We start from the raw sequence: 18,872 nt of genomic DNA, 5'->3' as shown, positions 1-18,872 counted from the left end.
AGGACTATCGCTTACCATAAATATTGATCTTTAAGTGAAATAATTTTCAGTGTTTACTACACTGAGTTTATGTCAGTATGTTCTTTGAAGAATTGTGTATTCTGTCAGATATGGACACATTTTTATAAATTTTTTTTCAGAAAGCTGTTACTCTATATTAATGTACAACTTTCCTTTATGCTAGTACAAATGGAGCCCTAGAAAGAGATACGTTAGCCCTTGGAGCCTTGTTCTTAGAGTATGTTGATCTGACTCGCATGCTTCTGGAGGCTGAAAATGATAAAGAAGTTGAAATCCTTAAGGATATGAGAGCACATTTCAGTGCAATGATTGCCAACTTGATTCAGTGTGTTCCAGGTATGGTGCTAAATTATCCTAACATTCTGTGAAATTGCATTTAATATATGTATTGGAAAAGAAATTTTTTTCTTTCTTTTTTTTCTATGCTTTTTTCACTGCTTGTGAATTGTTATATAACGAATGAAAAGGGAAATGCGGACAAAATGTGTTTGAAAGTCTATTAAGAGTCAAATAAAAAAAAACAGTAAAGCTTGTTGAAGCTTGTAGTATTCATGTATAAGAATCACCTTTTTTAAAGCCGAGCAAAGAAATTGTCTGTGACCTCTAAGGACTCCAGATTTCTTTGACATAAGGCCTTATTCTCTTCCCTTTGACTTATTGCCAGACTCTTCATAAACTTAGACAGGCCTTGAAAAATATAGGAAGGTGGAGAAAAAGTACAATATTAAATGTACTGAAAAACTTGCCTGAGGTGTTGAGACTGTATCCCATGTTACCTGGCTCCAGTTTTATAGCAAAGATTTCTGCAATTGATTCAATGCATTTTATTTACTGCAAATTACTTCAGAAATGTAATGTAATTATTAGAAAAAAAAAGGGGGGGGCGGGAAATCTGCTTTAAAGAAAGTAATTACTGGAAGATAAAGTCTGGACATTACTCAGTCTATGTAAATCTGCTATCTCCAGATCATTTATGACAGGATATAATAGCATTGGTAGCAACAAATAAGGAGGAATTCAGAAGAGTACAGTAGGGGAATAAATAATGACAAACGTTTTCATGTATGTTCCCAGTGTGCAAATTTTGTCAAAATCATATAGTTGCTTTCAGCATCAGAAAAAATATATAATAATTGAACAAGTTAAGGGAAAAATGGCATCCCTGCTACTCTCATTTAAGACTAAAAAAATTCCCTTTGAACTGAGTGGTGTCAAGTTCTTAGCTGCTGTTAACGAACAAAATACTGAATTTCTTTCCTTTATTCCTTTTCTGAATGATGCTCATTAACAATACAGAATTTCTATAGTTGCTTTGCCAGGAGTATTTGCAAAGGCCTTCCCCTTTGCGTTTATTCTCACATTCTACAAGGCACATGACAAAGGACTGCATGTGGTATGAATTTTCCACAATGAAACAGCCATGTTGTGTGTTTTGAGAGAATGCAAGAGTAACTGCTTCATTTCAATAGTTCAGTATGTAATTCTATAGAGAGATGTATTTTCTGCTAACAAGACAGCTTTAAAATATATCAATAACTAACAAAGCCATAACATTTAACTCCTAGGAAACAAATGTTTATTGTGTCAACATCTATCATCTTTAGCCACCGTTCATATTAATTTGTGCTAGTATTGTCTAGTCAGACTTTGTTGGCTTCCAGCACAGTTCATAGATGAAAAATAATTGTCCAGTAACAGTTTGCCAGTCTCTTTAATAAACATATTACCACCCCTGCCATCATGTTTTGCTTTGGGGAATTAAAGCTATTGTTTAAAATATTTCTCTTTTTTTTTTTCTCCACATGGTTAAGAATTCATAGATATTTTTCATTTGCTCAAGCAATTTAGCTGTTCAGAAAATATACCACATCTTTGTCATAAACAAGCAGGCACCAAGTTTCTTTTATTTTTTTGCCCTACCTATTACTGTATTAGAATAAGACATATGTATGTTTGGGTTTGCCTTTAAAGTATTGGAAAAAGCAAGTAAATATTTACCATTAAAGGAATGCAAGAGGCGGTGAAAAGCCTGATTCTATAACTAGTTTCTTGCATGCTGTTTCTAAAGTCAGTATACATACATGTTGGATAAATGTATACAAACATATACATGTTTGTATAAATGCACATTAATTCAGGACTGAAGGTTCTTAGAAATGAGATGCATCTCATTCACTACATTAGATTTTTAAAAGGAGCTTAGATACTTCGGAGTAAGTGTCTACTGAACATTTAAGGGAAACTCCCTGTTTGTAGAAATTTTTAATTCATGTTATCATCTCTGCCACATGAATATGTATTTAACATTAACAAATCACAACTATTTCTATTTCTGTTCACTTAGTTCACCACAGGAGATTTCTCTTCCCTCAGCAGAGCTTGAGGCATCACCTGTTCATCTTATTCAGCCAGTGGGCAGGACCTTTCAGTATTATGTTCACGCCGCTGGACCGTTACAGTGATAGAAATCATCAGATTACAAGATACCAGTATTGTGCATTAAAGGTATTAAAGTTTTACTGTCAAAATCAGTAATAACATTTTTCCAGTCAAAATACAAATAATTGTGGGTTTTATTTCCTTTTTTTTCACGGAAATTTGAATCGGCGTTCTTGATGCAAACTTGTATACTCATATATGTATGTACAGCAGTATCATAGAATGTAACAGTATGAGCCACTGAAGTTATGTATTTTTGTATTTGTAGGCACTTTTCAAGGCTAATTATTTTCAAAAGCAGAATGCATTTTAAGATTTTACATAGCTGTTCATTAACAGGTTATCAGTTCAGTGAGAGGATATTAGGCTCTGAAATTAAATATAGTACCAATTGAGTATCAGATGCACATCTCAGGACTGTCTCCCACACTTGCCTGGAGACATACTCAATAATAATAAAATACTTTTGTGGCAAAACCGGTTGCAACTCACCCACATAAGTAAGCTGCAAAAATAATGGCTTATATACTTATAGAAGCTGCATCACTTGGTGTAAAATTTTAATTTTTGCAGAAAGATGCTGTTCAAAAAAATCTCTGTATTGTAGTTCAATTTGTAAAGATTGGGTAAGATGACAAAAAGTATCTTGAAGAATGGGGAAATGGGGATGTTATATTCCTGCCAAAACGCTTAAACTCAGCATTATCTTGAAATCCAGTAACATCTATAGCAACCTAATTGTTGAATTCGAGCAAAATCAGCTGTTACCATTTTCACCATAGTTCCCTCAAAAATAAAAACAAGTGGCAGTCCTGTTAGCCTTGACCTAGGCTCAAATAATTCTGAAAGGTTCATTTATGTTACTTCTTTGTGTAACTAAAGTTCCTTGTGTTTTTAGGCCATGTCAGCTGTGCTCTGCTGTGGCCCTGTATTTGATAATGTTGGTCTTTCTCCTGACGGATATCTTTACAAATGGCTTGATAACATTCTGGCTTGTCAAGATTTACGTGTAAGTACTCACCAAAATGCATCAGTGATGAATAACTTTAATACCTGTACTGGGTGGGTAAGAAGTTTGTGATTGTAAGAACTGTGACTGTATATGTTCTATTTTGAGCAGGAAACAATAGCTATATGCAATGTTCTAAGACAAAAGTGCAATTAATTTAAAAGCATTTAAAACAGTAAAATAATTATTATTTCTGAAAATATAATGAAAGTAAATAATAAGTTAAAGAAATTGTCTATGGGTCACTGTTGCTTGCAATAGAAATTTAGGCTTTTTGTCTGCTAATAAAGAAAGGTTAAAAATGGCACGAGCCCATAAATATTTGTATTTCTATTTGGAGTACTTCCACCCACCTGCTTCAAGTTTCTGTGGAATAAGAATGTAAGATCCCTTCCTGCTTGGTAACATAGATGCTGGTGAAACAAATCTGACTGAAAGTGAGTGGGTAGATCTTCCAAAGAAGTCAAGAGGACAAATGATTCAGGAGAGGAAAGAAAGAATTTTTTTATAGAACACATAATTGATTGTTCTTGCAATTTTCTCTTCCATTTCTGTGAAGATGGGTTTCTCTGTAGGCCTTGTAATTACCCAGTCATATTTCCATATTTATAGCTGATTGGACTATGTCTTTGCTTAAGGAAGAGTAGATTGGTGATTTACATCAAGTGGAGAGAGAGAACATTGATCTTTTCCTTTTGTGGTATCTTGCGCTTTGCCTTGCTGTTCTCCCTTAGTCTCATACTAGCACAGGTGAACGTGATTACTAAAAAAATGCAGACAGCAAAGCCTAAGGGCTTGTGGAATAGCTAGAGGATATATACTGTAGGAATGGTAACTGATTAGGAAAAAAATGTTGGACAAATCAGAAGAAAGAAGGGATCTGCAGAGAAGATCTTTCTAAAATTAGGTAGGATTTTGGAATGTTGGTAGGGATGGAGCTATAAAGATATGTGTAAGTGATATGTATAATTGAAATTCTTGTGGATGTGGGAAGGAAACACACAGAACAAGAGAAAGGAAAAGATACACTTTTTTCCTCTGGCATGTTTTCATTATCATCAACAAATAATATATCACCGTGGCAAATTGATCATTAGTATATACCACTCAGGAAGTAACTGGGGACAAAAATTACCTTTTTTGAACTTCTACCCTTGAAATGCAAAATTTGGATATGATAGGTCAAATTTGTTTCCCCTAAGCTAATCCCTATCATCCATGTTTAATCATTGTAATGAAGGACTGTAACTAAACTGCATTGCCTATACACCTCGTTCAGATTTAGAAGAGAAGGATCCTACCTGGTCCCTTAACATTACATTATTTGAAGTCTTTACAAGTAGTTACCTACACTTGATAACAGACTATTAATAGGCATTAGTGTTTGGTGTTCCAGTACTGTCCTCTACTGAAGGATCATGGAGGCACAGTCCAAGCCTTAGTTGTGAAGTGTTTGTAGCAGTGATGGTACCAGGATTAAGTGATAAAAGGTCTGTAGGGAGAGTTGTTAGATTGCTTGACATAGTTGGATTAAGCATACAAGTTTTCATACCCCCAGGCTTGCAAAAGGTATTTTTCTTTGTCTGCCTTGCTTCTGTGTTAGTCAAAGAAGGATAAACAAGAAAGTGCGTCACTTCATGAAACTCACAGGAAGTAGGAAATAAACATTTAACAACTCCAATTAACCAGTTAACAAATACAAATGGAAGTTGCCCAAGAACACCTATCAAGTGTCTTAGATTTTCTGCTTTTTTCCATGCTTAATTTTGGAAACCTCCTTTGAAATTTATTTTTTTTCATTTATGTAGTCCTCATACCTACAGTTTCCTTTCAAGTGAGGAGCATTGAAAACTGAGTCACATTTCACCTTTGTTATCTCTAAAATAAATTTATGGAAAATTTTCTGATTTCTTTTTGCTTATTTTGAATGCTGTGTTTTCCCTTTGTTTTGCCTGTGTCACTCTAAGAATGGTAGAGAATGAATACATTTGTTCTCACCAATCATGTTCTGACATGTATTTATTTGCTCAGGTTCATCAGCTTGGCTGTGAAGTTGTAGTCCTGTTGCTAGAACTGAATCCTGATCAAATCAATCTCTTCAACTGGGCTATAGATCGATGTTATACTGGATCATACCAGCTTGCCTCTGGATGTTTCAAAGCCATTGCAACTGTGTGTGGAAGCAGGTATTAATTAATCTATTAATCTACACTTTCAGATGCAAAGAAAAATGCATGTTCAGCTTCAGTTGTAAAGAATTGTTAGACACACTCTTAGTTACATCATCTTAAACAGCTCCTGGGGACTGTATCACTTTATTTCCGTGATTCTGAAAACAAAGTCATGTGCTTGTTAGAAGATGCTGTTACTGTATGTATATTTGAAATCTGCGGCATTGTTGTGCTGTTTTGCTCAGGAAGATGCAAAATAACCAAAGCACTTTTAATTTGGGCATAGGTCATAAATCTAGTTTCAAAGGATTTGGCATGATTTTTCATTTACTTTATAAAAGGAAAAACATTTTAAGTGTTACTAGCTTGAAAGTAATTATTTTGTTCTTTTTCTAGCTGGCTTTAATTTGATTTGGTTACCTGTTCCTTTTGTGTAGACTGGTATCCTCACTGCTGCTAATGCTAAGCAAGCACAAGCTACATGAAGACACAAATACAAATATTACTTTTGTGTCAGGCCTTCAGAGAATTTTTTTTTAATCTTTTCGAGACAACAAGACAAAAGTTATAGAGAAATTTAATGCTAGTCCAAAAAAATAAGATAATTTGTACCTGATTAAATCTGAACATTTTAGTCTTGACAAGAAGTAATTTGGCAGGATATGTGATCAACATAGTTCAACAGAGAAATATTTGGGATATAGCAAGTCAAGTCAAGTGTTTTAGAATTTATCTGTAAAAACATTTTGTTCTTACCGGAACAACTAGACTATAGACTGCATTATACTGAGATTTTAAAAATATGAATGGAGTTTTGCATTTGCAAATTCAGTTATTTTAAGACGGTTTTTTGTTTAACGAACACATAAACATATCAGGTTTTCAGCCAGTCTTTTTTCCTTGGATTGTGTTACCTATGCCACTGTGTCCTAAAATTTAATATTTCACATACCTACAGTAAAAATTGAGAGTATGATCCATGTGTTTTACACTGAAGGCAAGGTCTGATTTCTATCAAGCTGGGGATTTTAATTAATTTTCAAAACCTGTTAACAGTTTTTCCTCTGTCTATCAACGTGTGTAGAGAAGCCACTTCTTAAACTACTTGTAAAATGAACAGTAATGTATCTTATTGTTGACATCTGTCTTTCTGCCTTCCTTCCCTTAGCTTCTTTTTTATTATTATTTTTTAAACTTAGTGGAAGGGCAAAGAGTGGAAGGAGTAGAGGGTACATTACAGCTAGTATTTGGGATTACCAAGAATGCCCCATGCCCAGAACTATTTGCCATATTTTTTAACACTAAAATATCCAAATAGGCATCCTGCAGCCATCCAGGAGCACAGTAGCTCACATCTACAATGAGAAATTCATGGTTCACAATTGAATCAGGTGCATTTACAAATCATCATGAAAAAGTGGAAATTTATTTAGTGAAATCCAAATATTGTGACATGGGAAATGCCTTTCTAGCAATATTCTCATTAGGTTAACACTTTAGTATGTCTACCCTTACAATTAATGTTGACTTTATAGAGAGTGGACTTTCTGAAGCAGTTCCTTACATCTACTCTTTGAAAACAATTTTGACAGAACTGTCTAACATCTGGGAATGTCCATGTCAGAGATAGCGCCTTTTTTCCAAAGGGACTGTTTTAATTGCAGCTTGGCTTGAGAAGAAGTACTTTATCCCTGGAAATTTTCGTGCTACCCATCTTCTCTCATGGGTGTTGGCCTGTTCTATAAACATTTTATGTTATAAATTAAAATGAATTGACAGTTACAGACACAGGTATCGCATTTCTCACTGTGGGTAACTCAGTGCATTCCTAAGCATTAGTCTAAGGTAATTATAAATAATCCCTTCTTTCTTCCCATTCACCAGATGGCCCTTTGATCAAGCAGCGTGTATTCATAAAAGCTCCCTTTCCCATATTCTGGTGGTAGAACAGAGAAAAGAAAGATTACATTCTCTTTAGAGAATATTACAGAGTAAATCAGAGCGAATGTAATCTGCATTCCTCACCAACATTCACAAAAATGTACTGTTTATTCTTCTAGGAACTATCCTTTTGATATAGTGACACTTTTAAACTTGGTGCTGTTCAAGGCATCTGACACCAACAGAGAGATTTATGAAATTTCCATGCAACTTATGCAGGCATGTATCACCTACTTTTTTTTAAACAACCAAATGCATGTGTCCTTCTATCTTTGGGGTTATTTGTAAACTTAAAAAGTACTGTTTATTTGCTTTTTAGTTTTGTTTTGAAACTAAACAATTGGTTTTGTCTTGGCTATAAATACGTGTGGGAATATTTATATGAAAATTAAGGGAAAAATATTACTTATGGTGTCTTTCAAATTTGGAGAGTATACTCTGAAGCATATAGATCATTCTCTGATACCTAATTTGAAATGCTGACATTTCCTGAATTAATTAATTTTTATTGTCTCATTACATTATTTTTTTCTCTTTCATAGATCCTTGAATCAAAGCTTTTTGTTTATTCAAAAAAGGTAGCTGAGCAGAGACCAGGCAGTATCTTATATGGTACACATGGTCCATTGCCACCTCTTTACAGTGTTTCGCTTGCCCTTCTTTCCTATGAACTAGCAAGGATGTATCCTGAACTTACCCTTCCACTTTTTTCAGGTACCTATATCTATTTGACTTATTATCTACTTTACATTTTTTACAAATGGTAGAGTACTAAGACATTTCCACCTGTGAACAGCAATTCTGTTTATAAATTTAGCTTGACCTGATTTTATTCTGGTTCAGGTCAAATCAGATTTAGGAATGCAATATATATTTCCTAGAGGTACTTAATCAAAGCGCAGAATAGCTATTTTAAAACCTTGGCAGGGGATTCTGTGCTGCTTGTGTCATCTTAGGGTAACTTTGAAATTACAAGGGCCCTGGATAAGTTAAAGTGACATTGGCAAACTCTACTATAATGGGTCTTCATGTTAAACATAGCGATTCTTCTTATACATACGTTTATATAGATGATACTTGTGAGGACAGAATTCTTCATTTTATATAAACAAGGCATTAACTTTGGGAAGATTGATTGCATGTGTCCAATTTTACCAATGATTCAAATCACTCTGAATGAGTGATCTCTACCTTCTGTTATTTGCCACATCTGCAAGTCAATAGTATCGTTTTAATTTTATCAGGAATATATTTTGTCAGGATTACTGAAAAAAAATGTTAAAGAATGAGACCTGCAGGAGCACCATTCAGAATATGCCCATTCTGAGACCATTCCTGGGAACAATTATGTTTTGAGACCTATCTGTCTGGTTTAAACCACCTCATGTGTTGCTCTAGTTTTTAAATAACATCAGAAATCAGTGTCTGTAATCGTGGGAATTCTTACTGGCTCTTAAAAACCCTTTCTGTTGTTTTTACTCAGTCTGTAGGGGCTGGAGGAAGCATAAAGGAACAATATATCATCCATTTCTTAGTGCCCAAGATACCATGAGTTATAAATAACTGTTGTAGGGAAATTCTGAGGGCTCATTTATCTTAAAAAAAAAGCAAATGTTGTTCATTATTACTGTTACCATCTATTCATGTTGCTGTAGTGGCTATGTCATTTGAAAGAACTCAGATACACAGTCCAAATCGGACCCCCTTTCTATACATCTAGAAACATAAGAAGAGAGAACAGTTTATGTCTTGAAGATTTTAAAAACCAGGCAGTGAGGAAAGGAAATAAATGTAAACTGTACTGATTTTACAGAAGAATTCTGTTAAAGAGAGTTAATGTGGTTCACCTTGGCAGAAAGCCTGTCACTGTATTTCTTATCCCATATTTTCCAAATCCCTTTCCCTTATAGTACCAGTTCTTTTTATACAAACTATGTAAAGTGCTGTATGTACCACTCCTGGACTGGCAGCCAACTATGAATTTTATAGGCCTCCCCACAGGAAAAAAGACTCCAAATATATGCAAGGTGTTTTTGTAAGCTCAGTATAAGTGCCTTAAATTTAAACTATAGCTTAGAAATGTGGAGGCTGAGGGGCACTTGTAATTCTGCAGAACACTTTTGCATGTTTATTGTAATTCTCCAAAAGCTCTTGAAATTCTAGAATAACAGCCAGTAACTGAATTATCCTTTTCCTCTTTATTGACATCTGTTTCACTTAATACATAGTATGGCATGATAACAAGGGGTGACTTTCTGTTTCTAAGCCCAGACTATGTTAGTTGTTTTAGTCTGAAGACCTGACCAATTGCTTGCTATTACTGACCACTAAATTAATGTTTCTCTTCAGGAATCTCAAGTACATGCTTTTGTAGGCTTGTGGTTTGCAAGGTAAAAACCAGCAGGTGGCCTAAACCATATCAGAAATCTGATTTAAACTGTGTATTTAAGGTTTTCTTCAAAAACCAACATGTTGTCCTTTTCAACTTTTACTATTTTAGAGGTAAGCCAGCGATTTCCAACAACACATCCAAATGGAAGACAGATCATGCTTACCTATCTGCTACCATGGCTTCATAATATTGAACTTGTAGACAACAGACTGCTCCTCCCTGGTTCAAGCCCTACCACTCCAGAAGATGAACTGAAGGACAAGGATGGGGAAATAACAGTCACAAGTGGACTAAAAGGCAATGGCTGGGGGTCTCCTGAGGCCACCTCACTCGTTCTTAATAATCTCATGTATATGACAGCCAAGGTAAAAAAGCAAAAGAAACAAAAAAAAACAACCTGTAAAACAATTTCTGAAATATTCAAACTTAGGTTTCTTAAGCAAAAGGTACTTGGGTTTCTACCCTCTGATACCAGAAATTTTGCACTGGAACAGTCTGTACTAATCAGACACAACCTCCTTTTTGAAGAAGTTCCTTCACTTTTTCTTTTAAGGACAATGCTAAAACTGTTCTCTTTCAAAACATGAGCAAAGTGTTTTACCCTTTGAAAAAAAAAAGCTTAATAGTGAGAGCATTAAGGATTAGTTATAGGGGAACTAAGTTCAGTTCGTTCCTGTATAACCTCCCAGGTTAATGTCTAAGCCAGCAGATGAAAGTTTATTTTGGGGTGAGAATGAGCACCTGGAATTTGTCCTACTGAAGCTCTTGTACTTTCTAGGAAACATTTAAATATTCTTTGAGAGAGAAAAGGAAAAAATTACTATAAATGTCTAAGGTGCTAATTAAAGCATTCTTTTGTAGAAAGGAAGATATTTTACATTCCAGGTCCTGATAAAGGACCAGAGATTCCTTTTTTTCCAGTTCTTTTTTTATGTAAAATGCCTCAGCAGCTGGTGAAGAAGGTACTAGGAATCCATCTTTTCCTTCTCCCTGCGGAGTTGCAGGCTGCTATACTAGTGTGCTGTGCCTGCTCTGGCACTGCTTTTGCCAGCTTCAGTATTTATGTCTAAACCGCTGAATACATAAACCTCAGGAAGTAATGCCTGGTACCTACGTCATATGGAAGGGAGTAGTTCACATTTACTTTCCTGCTTAGGGTTAATCCTCTCTTGAGCAGTATGTATCCATGTTACGTAGAAGTTGGTTCTAGATCTTTCCTCGTATTGAGGGTCTGTAAGTAAAATATAATTGTTATGTTGTGTGCATTTTGTCATATAAGAATGTCTGAACTGATGTGGAGGCTGTGCTTCAGCCCACCAGAATGTGTTTTTTATATTTGTTGCATATCCAGGGCATGATACTGGCTTGTGAATTATCTAATGGTATGGAGACTCTAGGATATTGTTAGAGGAATTTTATGGGTTGAAAACAGATGTGATGCGGTCTCACCTTTACTGCCTATCAGCAGCAGTCCTTGGAGCAAGTTGCTTCCAAAACCACACAAAGTTTTTCTTCCAGAATGAACAAGTATGCATTCTTCAAACCAAACTGGTTGACCTAGCTTTGAGGCTGGATGTGTGATAAAGGGACTGGCACCTGCAAATGCCAGTGTAGATGAGAAGTAGATATAGATGCCAGGGGCATCTACAGTGTAGATGCAGATGTATTAAATAATTTTAGGTAGAATAGCATGAGCTGGAGATTGCTGCTCCTCTCCAAGCAGAACATCAGTCTGTGCAGTGGTTAAAACAGTCTTCTCGAAGTGGGAGCCAAAGATTTTACATAGGAAACAGAACAGCTTCAATTCTACAGTCCCACATCCTGGATGCATGGACTGACTATTTAGATGACTGGACAAAGGGAGTCATTCCTACAGTTGTGTCTTGCAAAAGATAGCAAAAGCTGCTTGTTTCCAATGTGAAAGCAAAGGGCTGTTTAATGCTTAATTCTGCTAGGATTTACGGAGGAGAGTGGTGCCGAATTGTTTGCTACTGTGAAGGCTGAAGCACTTAGATATAGACATGCAGAAACAGAACTTCAGTTGCTTGAACAACTGTAAAGATGAAAACCAATAAACTGCTTGATTTTAGGATGACCTTTTGAATTTACATTCCTGAAAGGCTTTTTTTGTGTGTGTGATTTAAGTCCTTCTGTGGATCTGAACCTAAATACTTTTAAATAGAATTTATGCTCTGAAGTCTATCAGGTAGCTTTTGAAAATATTGTTTTGTCACTTCTTACAGCATTTTACTGTTCTTTTGCATGACAAAATGCTCTAAAAGATCATGCCTTAGTTTGGAGGTCTGCATATTTCAAGAAATGTATGCCTATGATCCTTTGCAGTATGGAGATGAAATTCCTGGACCAGAGATGGAAAATGTCTGGAATGCTTTGGCCAACAATGAAAAATGGAGTAACAACCTTAGGATAACACTGCAGTTTCTCATTAGTTTGTGTGGTGTTAGCAGTGATACCATCCTTTTACCTTATGTAAGTGTTTGCACTTTATTTTATTTACTATTGATTGCACGGGTTTTAATGAAGAAAACAGCTATCACCTTCATAAAATTAATTTCTGTTTCAAAAATAAGAAGTGCCAATGTATTCTCTAGCACACTGTACAAAATTAAACCACAGGAATAAATGAGCCAAGAAAGTGAAATTCAAGAAAGGAACTGAGTGGGAATCTCAGCCTCTACCAGTGGAGCAGACCTCATTTCAAGCAAGAGGCAGGTTCCTCTCAAGTAAAGAGCAACTTTGCATGTCTGTGTAAGAGGCCAGTAACAGGGAGTGACCATAAATTGCCAGAATGAATGAGAAAATTATTAAAAATATATTTTCATGTCAGAAATGCATAAAGATATGCAATTTATGTATGTATTTAAAATTAAAAAGACAGAATGGCTGTTCAGAGGTTAAATAATTTGGATGAAAAATGAAAAGAAGTAAGAATACTAAAGGCTTATAATTTTTCTCGATAATCAATTAGTTTACAAAGCTACTAGTTAAATTTTGAGAGTCCTTTAATCAGTGGATGTTATATTATGAATGGGACATAACATGCTATAATCTTATTAGTTTGTTTGTTGTAAAGATTTAGGTGCTCCTTCAGAAAACTGTGTAGCTTTAAGAAAGTGCTACATTCTTTTCTCCCTTAGCAGACTAAGGCTCTCTGTGGGACATCTCAAGAGACACAAGATAGCTAACCTTTATAAGCTCCTTACTATATTAACTTTTTGCCTTTGCATGGCTGTCATGAATTATATAACTGTTCCCGCAATGTGCAAGTCAAACTGTGCAGGATATTGTTATTATTCAAGTTAAAATAAAATCAGGGCTGTCTGAGAAAAGCAAGATAGTACCATTCCCATGTTCTTTATTGCTCAGTTGCTGCATGAAGCAGAATCTAAATTTAGTAAGTTTTCCAGCACAATTACAATATGCTGTTTTATTAGTTAGTCTCTTCCTATTGATTTTCCTGAAATAAATGTGAAGTTACTGTGAATGTGATTAAACTTATCTAAAAAAGCCTCATAAACAGACTTCATTTATGGTTGTTGAAATACTACTTTGCTTAAAGTGTTTTTGATGACTGCTATGCATAATAGAATAAAGGAAATACAGAAGACCACCAAAATTTTCAGGATGTTATTGTATCATAGACATCCTGTTGGTTTCCTTTTATTTGTAGCGTTTACTGTTCTGTATTCTCAAATCAGTGCATATATTTGCAAAGTCAGTATTGCCTAGCTAATCAAAAGAGGAAAGATTTGAAAGTGGAGTTGCTGTAAGAACAAGCTCAATGTTTATATGAGAAGATGACAAAGGGGTTGATCCCAGGTATCTTGAGGGAAATGGAGATCTTTCCATCAATTGTGACAGAGTGGCAGAGGGTCTCCATTCAATGTTGACCGTGCTTTGAGCAGGAGACTAGATGGGAGACCTCCCAGGTTCTTTCCAAGCTGACTGATCCTACAATCTATGACAGACTTGGGATCAGTCCCAGAGGTGGCCTCCATCAGGAGGAGTTATGTTGGCAGAGAACAAGTGGAAATCACGGAGATAAGAGAGAAAGTGAGGGCTGTTGTATTTCTGACAGTTTACAAAAGGAATAGGGGCGGTTTTCTAACAGGAAGGCATAGTCCTGTGCTGAGTATATGTCTCAAACCTAAATCCATAGCCTGATTGGAAATGCCTGATAACCCTGTCACCTCTTACCCAGGACCCCTAACATACCTCATCCCCACATCCAGATACTTGCCAACCCAGAGCTTTCAACACATCCTTTTTCCAAAACTGTTGCCATCCCACAGCTCTGAGAAGCCTATGTCAAACCCCCTTCCTACCCATAGCACTTCTTTTTTCTTCAAATTCACTCCAAATTCAAACCGCCTTGCCTCAAAGCCTTGGCTCTCACAGTCCTGTCCTCCTCCCGGACAATAGAGTCCTCTTACTCCCCAAAGAGAGCAGTCTGTTTTGGCATCTCCAGCTTCATCTGCTCCACATCTTCTATATTGCCTGTGGGACTTTTCTGCTCTCCTTCACAGACTTACAGTGGCTGTTAACAAGACAGTCAGGTCTTCCTTGGTGGCGGCAGCTGACAAGGTTCCTGTGTTTTCTGCCACTCTGTTAATCTGTGTTTTGTAATGTTGAGTTAAAAGTCTGATTCTCAGATTTTGCAAAATCTGAAAAAGTTTTCAGCTTCTGTAGGAAGCCTGACTGTGCCTATGAGTCACCCCTTAACTGATAGCTTTGTCTGGAGTAGGAAAATACACTGGGCTTGTCATCTGCTCAGTGTTTTGATAATGCCCTGGAGTTTACAGATAAGGAATCATACCTAACTGTGCTAACTACACAAGACTGCTGATATAAACATGTATCTTCCATTATCATGTAGATAACGCATACACATTAGCAAATAAAGATAATTTGAACAGTTTATCAGCACTGTTCCAGCTCACCTGGGCTCAGAAGACTACACAGTTGCAAGATTGCCAGATTACCCATCTCTTTTTGGAGCCCTCTGTGCCCCAAGGCAATCACCAGCTGCTTCATGCCTTCAGCCATCTGTTCTGCCTGTGTAGGTCCAAACCAAAAGCATGCCTGACTTAGATTTTTTTTCCCCAATCAGCTAAGTTCATTGCTTTCTCTTATGTTTCTTTTAAGCATATTTTCCCAGTGCCACAGTGCAAATTGCTGAGCTGTCCTTTCTTTCACATATATACTGAAAAATTTCTCAGAATATTTACAGTTCAGAAACTTCTTCAGCAAGACTTAGTGTAGGGAACACGACCCCTTCCGGGGTGAAAGAAGCTGGAATTGGCACTGTGAGCCCAACTAGAAATGAGCCTCAGAAAGGAGGTGGATTTGTATCTGGGAAATCCCTGGGAAATGTTTAGCATTAGTAAAAGGAACTTTGAATATGTGCACTTTCTCTACTTTAAGCAAAAGATAAGGAGAGGGAAAAAAAAGCAGGAAAGAGAAGCAGTCAAGAAGTTATTTTAATGGAAGTATTTAAGAGTATAAGAACAGCAATACTTGGTGAGGCCGACAGGCAGTTCAGTCCCGTGTATTAGCTCCACTATAAGCATCTGTTTAGGCACATCTTTAAAAACAAGAAGGCAAGCACAGAGGAATGCTTCCCCATATGCTCTCCCAGCTTCAGCAGTTTATGAATCAAATGTTTTTGAGCCAGAGAGAGTCTCTGCTTTTAAAAGCCAACAGGGCTTTTTCCCCTGCAGAACTCAGTATAATTTGATCTCAGTATCTCAACAGCCCTCATTGCTGTGGTGCATACAATAAGGTTTGATGTCTTGTTAAAAGATTTATAGAAATTCCCAGAATTTCTATAAATGATACTCTCAGATTTTTCAAATCAGGATGCATGAAGTCTGTATACATAATTGCTCTGCCTTTCTTCCATGTGCTATTACTTTGATTACAGATATAAGTAGCTACTCAGACCCTGGCTTATTCTTTGTGGCTACAGCTACCTCTTTCACATCAACTGTATCTGGAAATATAGGCGTGAAGTTTTGGGTGGATCTAGCTTTCTAGATGAGAAGTTTGCTCCATTCAAGAAAGTAAGATTCATCTTCAATGGAAATCACATACTCAAAGCTATAAATCCCTGAGTGTGATTCAGAGTTAATGCTGATAGCCTTAAATGATAGATACAAAATCAGGTGGGTTTTGTATGTGTGTATGTTATATAGTTATATATCTAAACAGCTTATTTGTGGATGGTAAGCAAGAATTTTTGAGTAATTAGATCACAGATGGGAAATGATCTTGATATCAAAGTGAGCAGCTGAATTTCTTTGTGAACAAGATGGATGCAGTTGTGTGGTTGTGGTGTCTGTCTGGGAGTAACATTTGTATTCTGGATCTTTTCAGTACTGCAGTGTGGCATGTGTTGATTTCTTTGGAAATTCACTTTGGACAGAGTTTAATAACTCTTATTTTCTTCTCTAGATAAAAAAGGTTGCGATATATCTATGTCGCAATAACACTATTCAGACAATGGAAGAGCTTCTTTTTGAGCTGCAGCAAACCGACCCAGTGAACCCAATAGTCCAGCATTGTGATAATCCTCCATTTTACCGTTTTGCTGCCAGTAACAAAGCCTCAGCTGCAGCTTCTGGTATGACCTAAATATACTTTTCAGTTGTGCTTACCTGCTCTTTGAGTCTTTATCTCTTTGACAAAACAATCTCTTACTTTTTCTCCCATTCAGATCTGTGTATATATAAAGTGCAAGCTTCAGGGCCTTGTTGCAGATCTAAATTACAGTTCTTTTTGATTCCTAATGTGGTATATGCTTTGTAAACATATACTTTATCCTCTCAACTATTTTAATAGGATACTAACAATGTTTGGTGCTGTTCAGAACTCAGATGAGGTTGTTCTTCTACCCCTAGTTTCTCAGAACAAGAAGTCATCATCAATACTGTGATCACAGCCGATACACCAAAGCAGCAGTTTCCTGAAAACTGAGAGCCTCAGCTGTGTGTCAGTTCTGTTTTCAACAGCCTAATGCTATTTCCAAGTTGCAGTAGTCAAAGCTATTTGAGACATCAACGCCAATTTTAAATTAGTCAATGTTTTGCCAAATTCTTGAAAAACAATAGGTTATGTCACCTGAGAATGAGCTTAGTTTAAGGAGTGGAAGAGCATCATTATGTTAATCTGCCCATCAAAGCATGTGAACTTTGCTCAATTTAGCCATGCAAGCAGGTTTGTAGAGGTAACAGTATTGATTCATATGCGCAAGTACTTGCAGGTTGATCACTTTGACTGTGGCTGCTAAAAAAAAAATTAAGTTACGGGCTTTTACTGTTTTGCAAATACTGTCTGCTGCATGTAACAGGTGTTCTTATTGACATCTCATATACAGGAACCACCTCTAGCAGTAACACTGTTGTAGCTGGCCAAGATAGTTTTCCTGATGTAGAGGAGAACAGAATGGTGAAAGAGACTGATGAAAGGTTTGTGGTTTGTTTCTTTTTTCTCCAAAATGTATGTGTTTTCCTAGGCTAAGGGTGAGATGTTGGGCAAAGTTCTGCACTGTTCTGTGAGGAGCTCTGATGCTTAGACTGATCCTAAGTGGTGTTATCCCAGTAAGACCATTTAAAAACGAGTGTATGTAAAATTTAAAAAAACCCAAAACATTCACACGATTCTACTTCCTGATTGTTGTTTAACAATACATTGCAGAGGAACATCTCTTAAACCTACATTGAATTGTGGTTTTGTAGAAATTATCCACAAAGGAGAAAGAAAATCAAGAGTGTGTACCAAATAATGACTATAAAATCTTTATGAAAAATCAGGTTTGATCACAACTTTTGATTTCATGGGCAGTGAGTAAAATTTAGTATGCTGATTTGTATCCATGATTGCAAAGACACCTCCTTTGTCTGGATAAAATGTCTTAGAGAGGAAAGCTGTGTAAAATATTTTGTTTAGAAATCATAAATTTAATTTAGTCCTTTGTTACTTATGGTGCATACTGACAAATGATGAATGAATTAATAAATGCAAAGCTTAAGGGCTATCAGATCCTTAAGCACAGACAAATATATATTTCTTCTCTCACTGAAAGCCTCTTATATTTGTGAGAGAACTTTGAGTGGCTTCTAATAGCATTAATTAATAAACGTATTAGTACTACATTAGTCTGTTGTTCCTGATAGTCACTAGTACCACTTCAGTAGTCCAACACACTTTCCATAGGTTCAGGGCTTAGAGGTACAGAGACAATTATGTGAGTAAACTTTCCTGTACTTCAGAACCTTTTGAATTGCTTGCCTTCTACATGTTATAAACATGAGTAGCATTTTGTCAGGTTAGTTATGTCTGCTAATTTAAATGTAAGTAAAAAATGGCACTCATCTTACTACTAGGTAAGGTTTCAAACTGATAGTAAAGAATATTTGACTCAAAATGATGGTTTTCAGTGTACGTGCTAGAAATGTACTTAAAAGGAAGAGAAAACCATTTTTCCTCTGGATTATTTTATTATTCTTTACATAAATGTTTATGGCTATATAGTTTTAAGTTAGATTTTTGTTTAGCTGTTTTGCAGATAAGTTGAGCAAACCTCATCTCCTGCTATACTTTAAATCTAACTGTGTTTTCAGGTTTTCGTGTCTTACATAAATTTTAAATATTTCTCCAAAAATGGTTTTGGCATTCAAATATCCCAGACACTATATGATAAAAATGAAAGGAAGATTACAAACTTCTGATATTGGTATTCCGATTCCTGCTGAAAGACTCCTCAGGAAAAAAAAATATAAAATAATTTGCCTGAATTTATTGCTGGCATTTACATTAGCAAAGACACTGGAAGCTGTAAGTGCATCTGCACTTCAAAACCGATGTATCAATCTTAGAA

At 36.0% G+C, this 18,872-nt stretch overlaps 1 protein-coding gene across 4 annotated transcripts in view; it reads left to right on the top strand.

Annotated features, from left to right (window-relative positions):
• Positions 1-18,872, top strand: part of FRY (FRY microtubule binding protein) — a 221,354-nt gene that overhangs the window by 141,473 nt on the left and 61,009 nt on the right. For all 4 annotated transcript variants that reach the window (XM_064441051.1, XM_064441052.1, XM_064441050.1 and 1 more), the window contains exons 26-35: positions 185-357; positions 2,366-2,526; positions 3,359-3,469; positions 5,501-5,655; positions 7,701-7,800; positions 8,124-8,295; positions 10,082-10,338; positions 12,317-12,463; positions 16,448-16,616; positions 17,370-17,460. In XM_064441051.1, coding sequence (XP_064297121.1) covers positions 185-357; positions 2,366-2,526; positions 3,359-3,469; positions 5,501-5,655; positions 7,701-7,800; positions 8,124-8,295; positions 10,082-10,338; positions 12,317-12,463; positions 16,448-16,616; positions 17,370-17,460 — 1,536 coding nt within the window. The remainder of the gene's footprint in view (positions 1-184; positions 358-2,365; positions 2,527-3,358; positions 3,470-5,500; positions 5,656-7,700; positions 7,801-8,123; positions 8,296-10,081; positions 10,339-12,316; positions 12,464-16,447; positions 16,617-17,369; positions 17,461-18,872) is intronic.

This window comes from Phalacrocorax carbo, chromosome 1, assembly GCF_963921805.1.
Source record: "Phalacrocorax carbo chromosome 1, bPhaCar2.1, whole genome shotgun sequence".
Lineage (NCBI taxonomy): Eukaryota > Metazoa > Chordata > Aves > Suliformes > Phalacrocoracidae > Phalacrocorax > Phalacrocorax carbo.
This window is presented reverse-complemented; position numbering and strand designations above follow the sequence as displayed.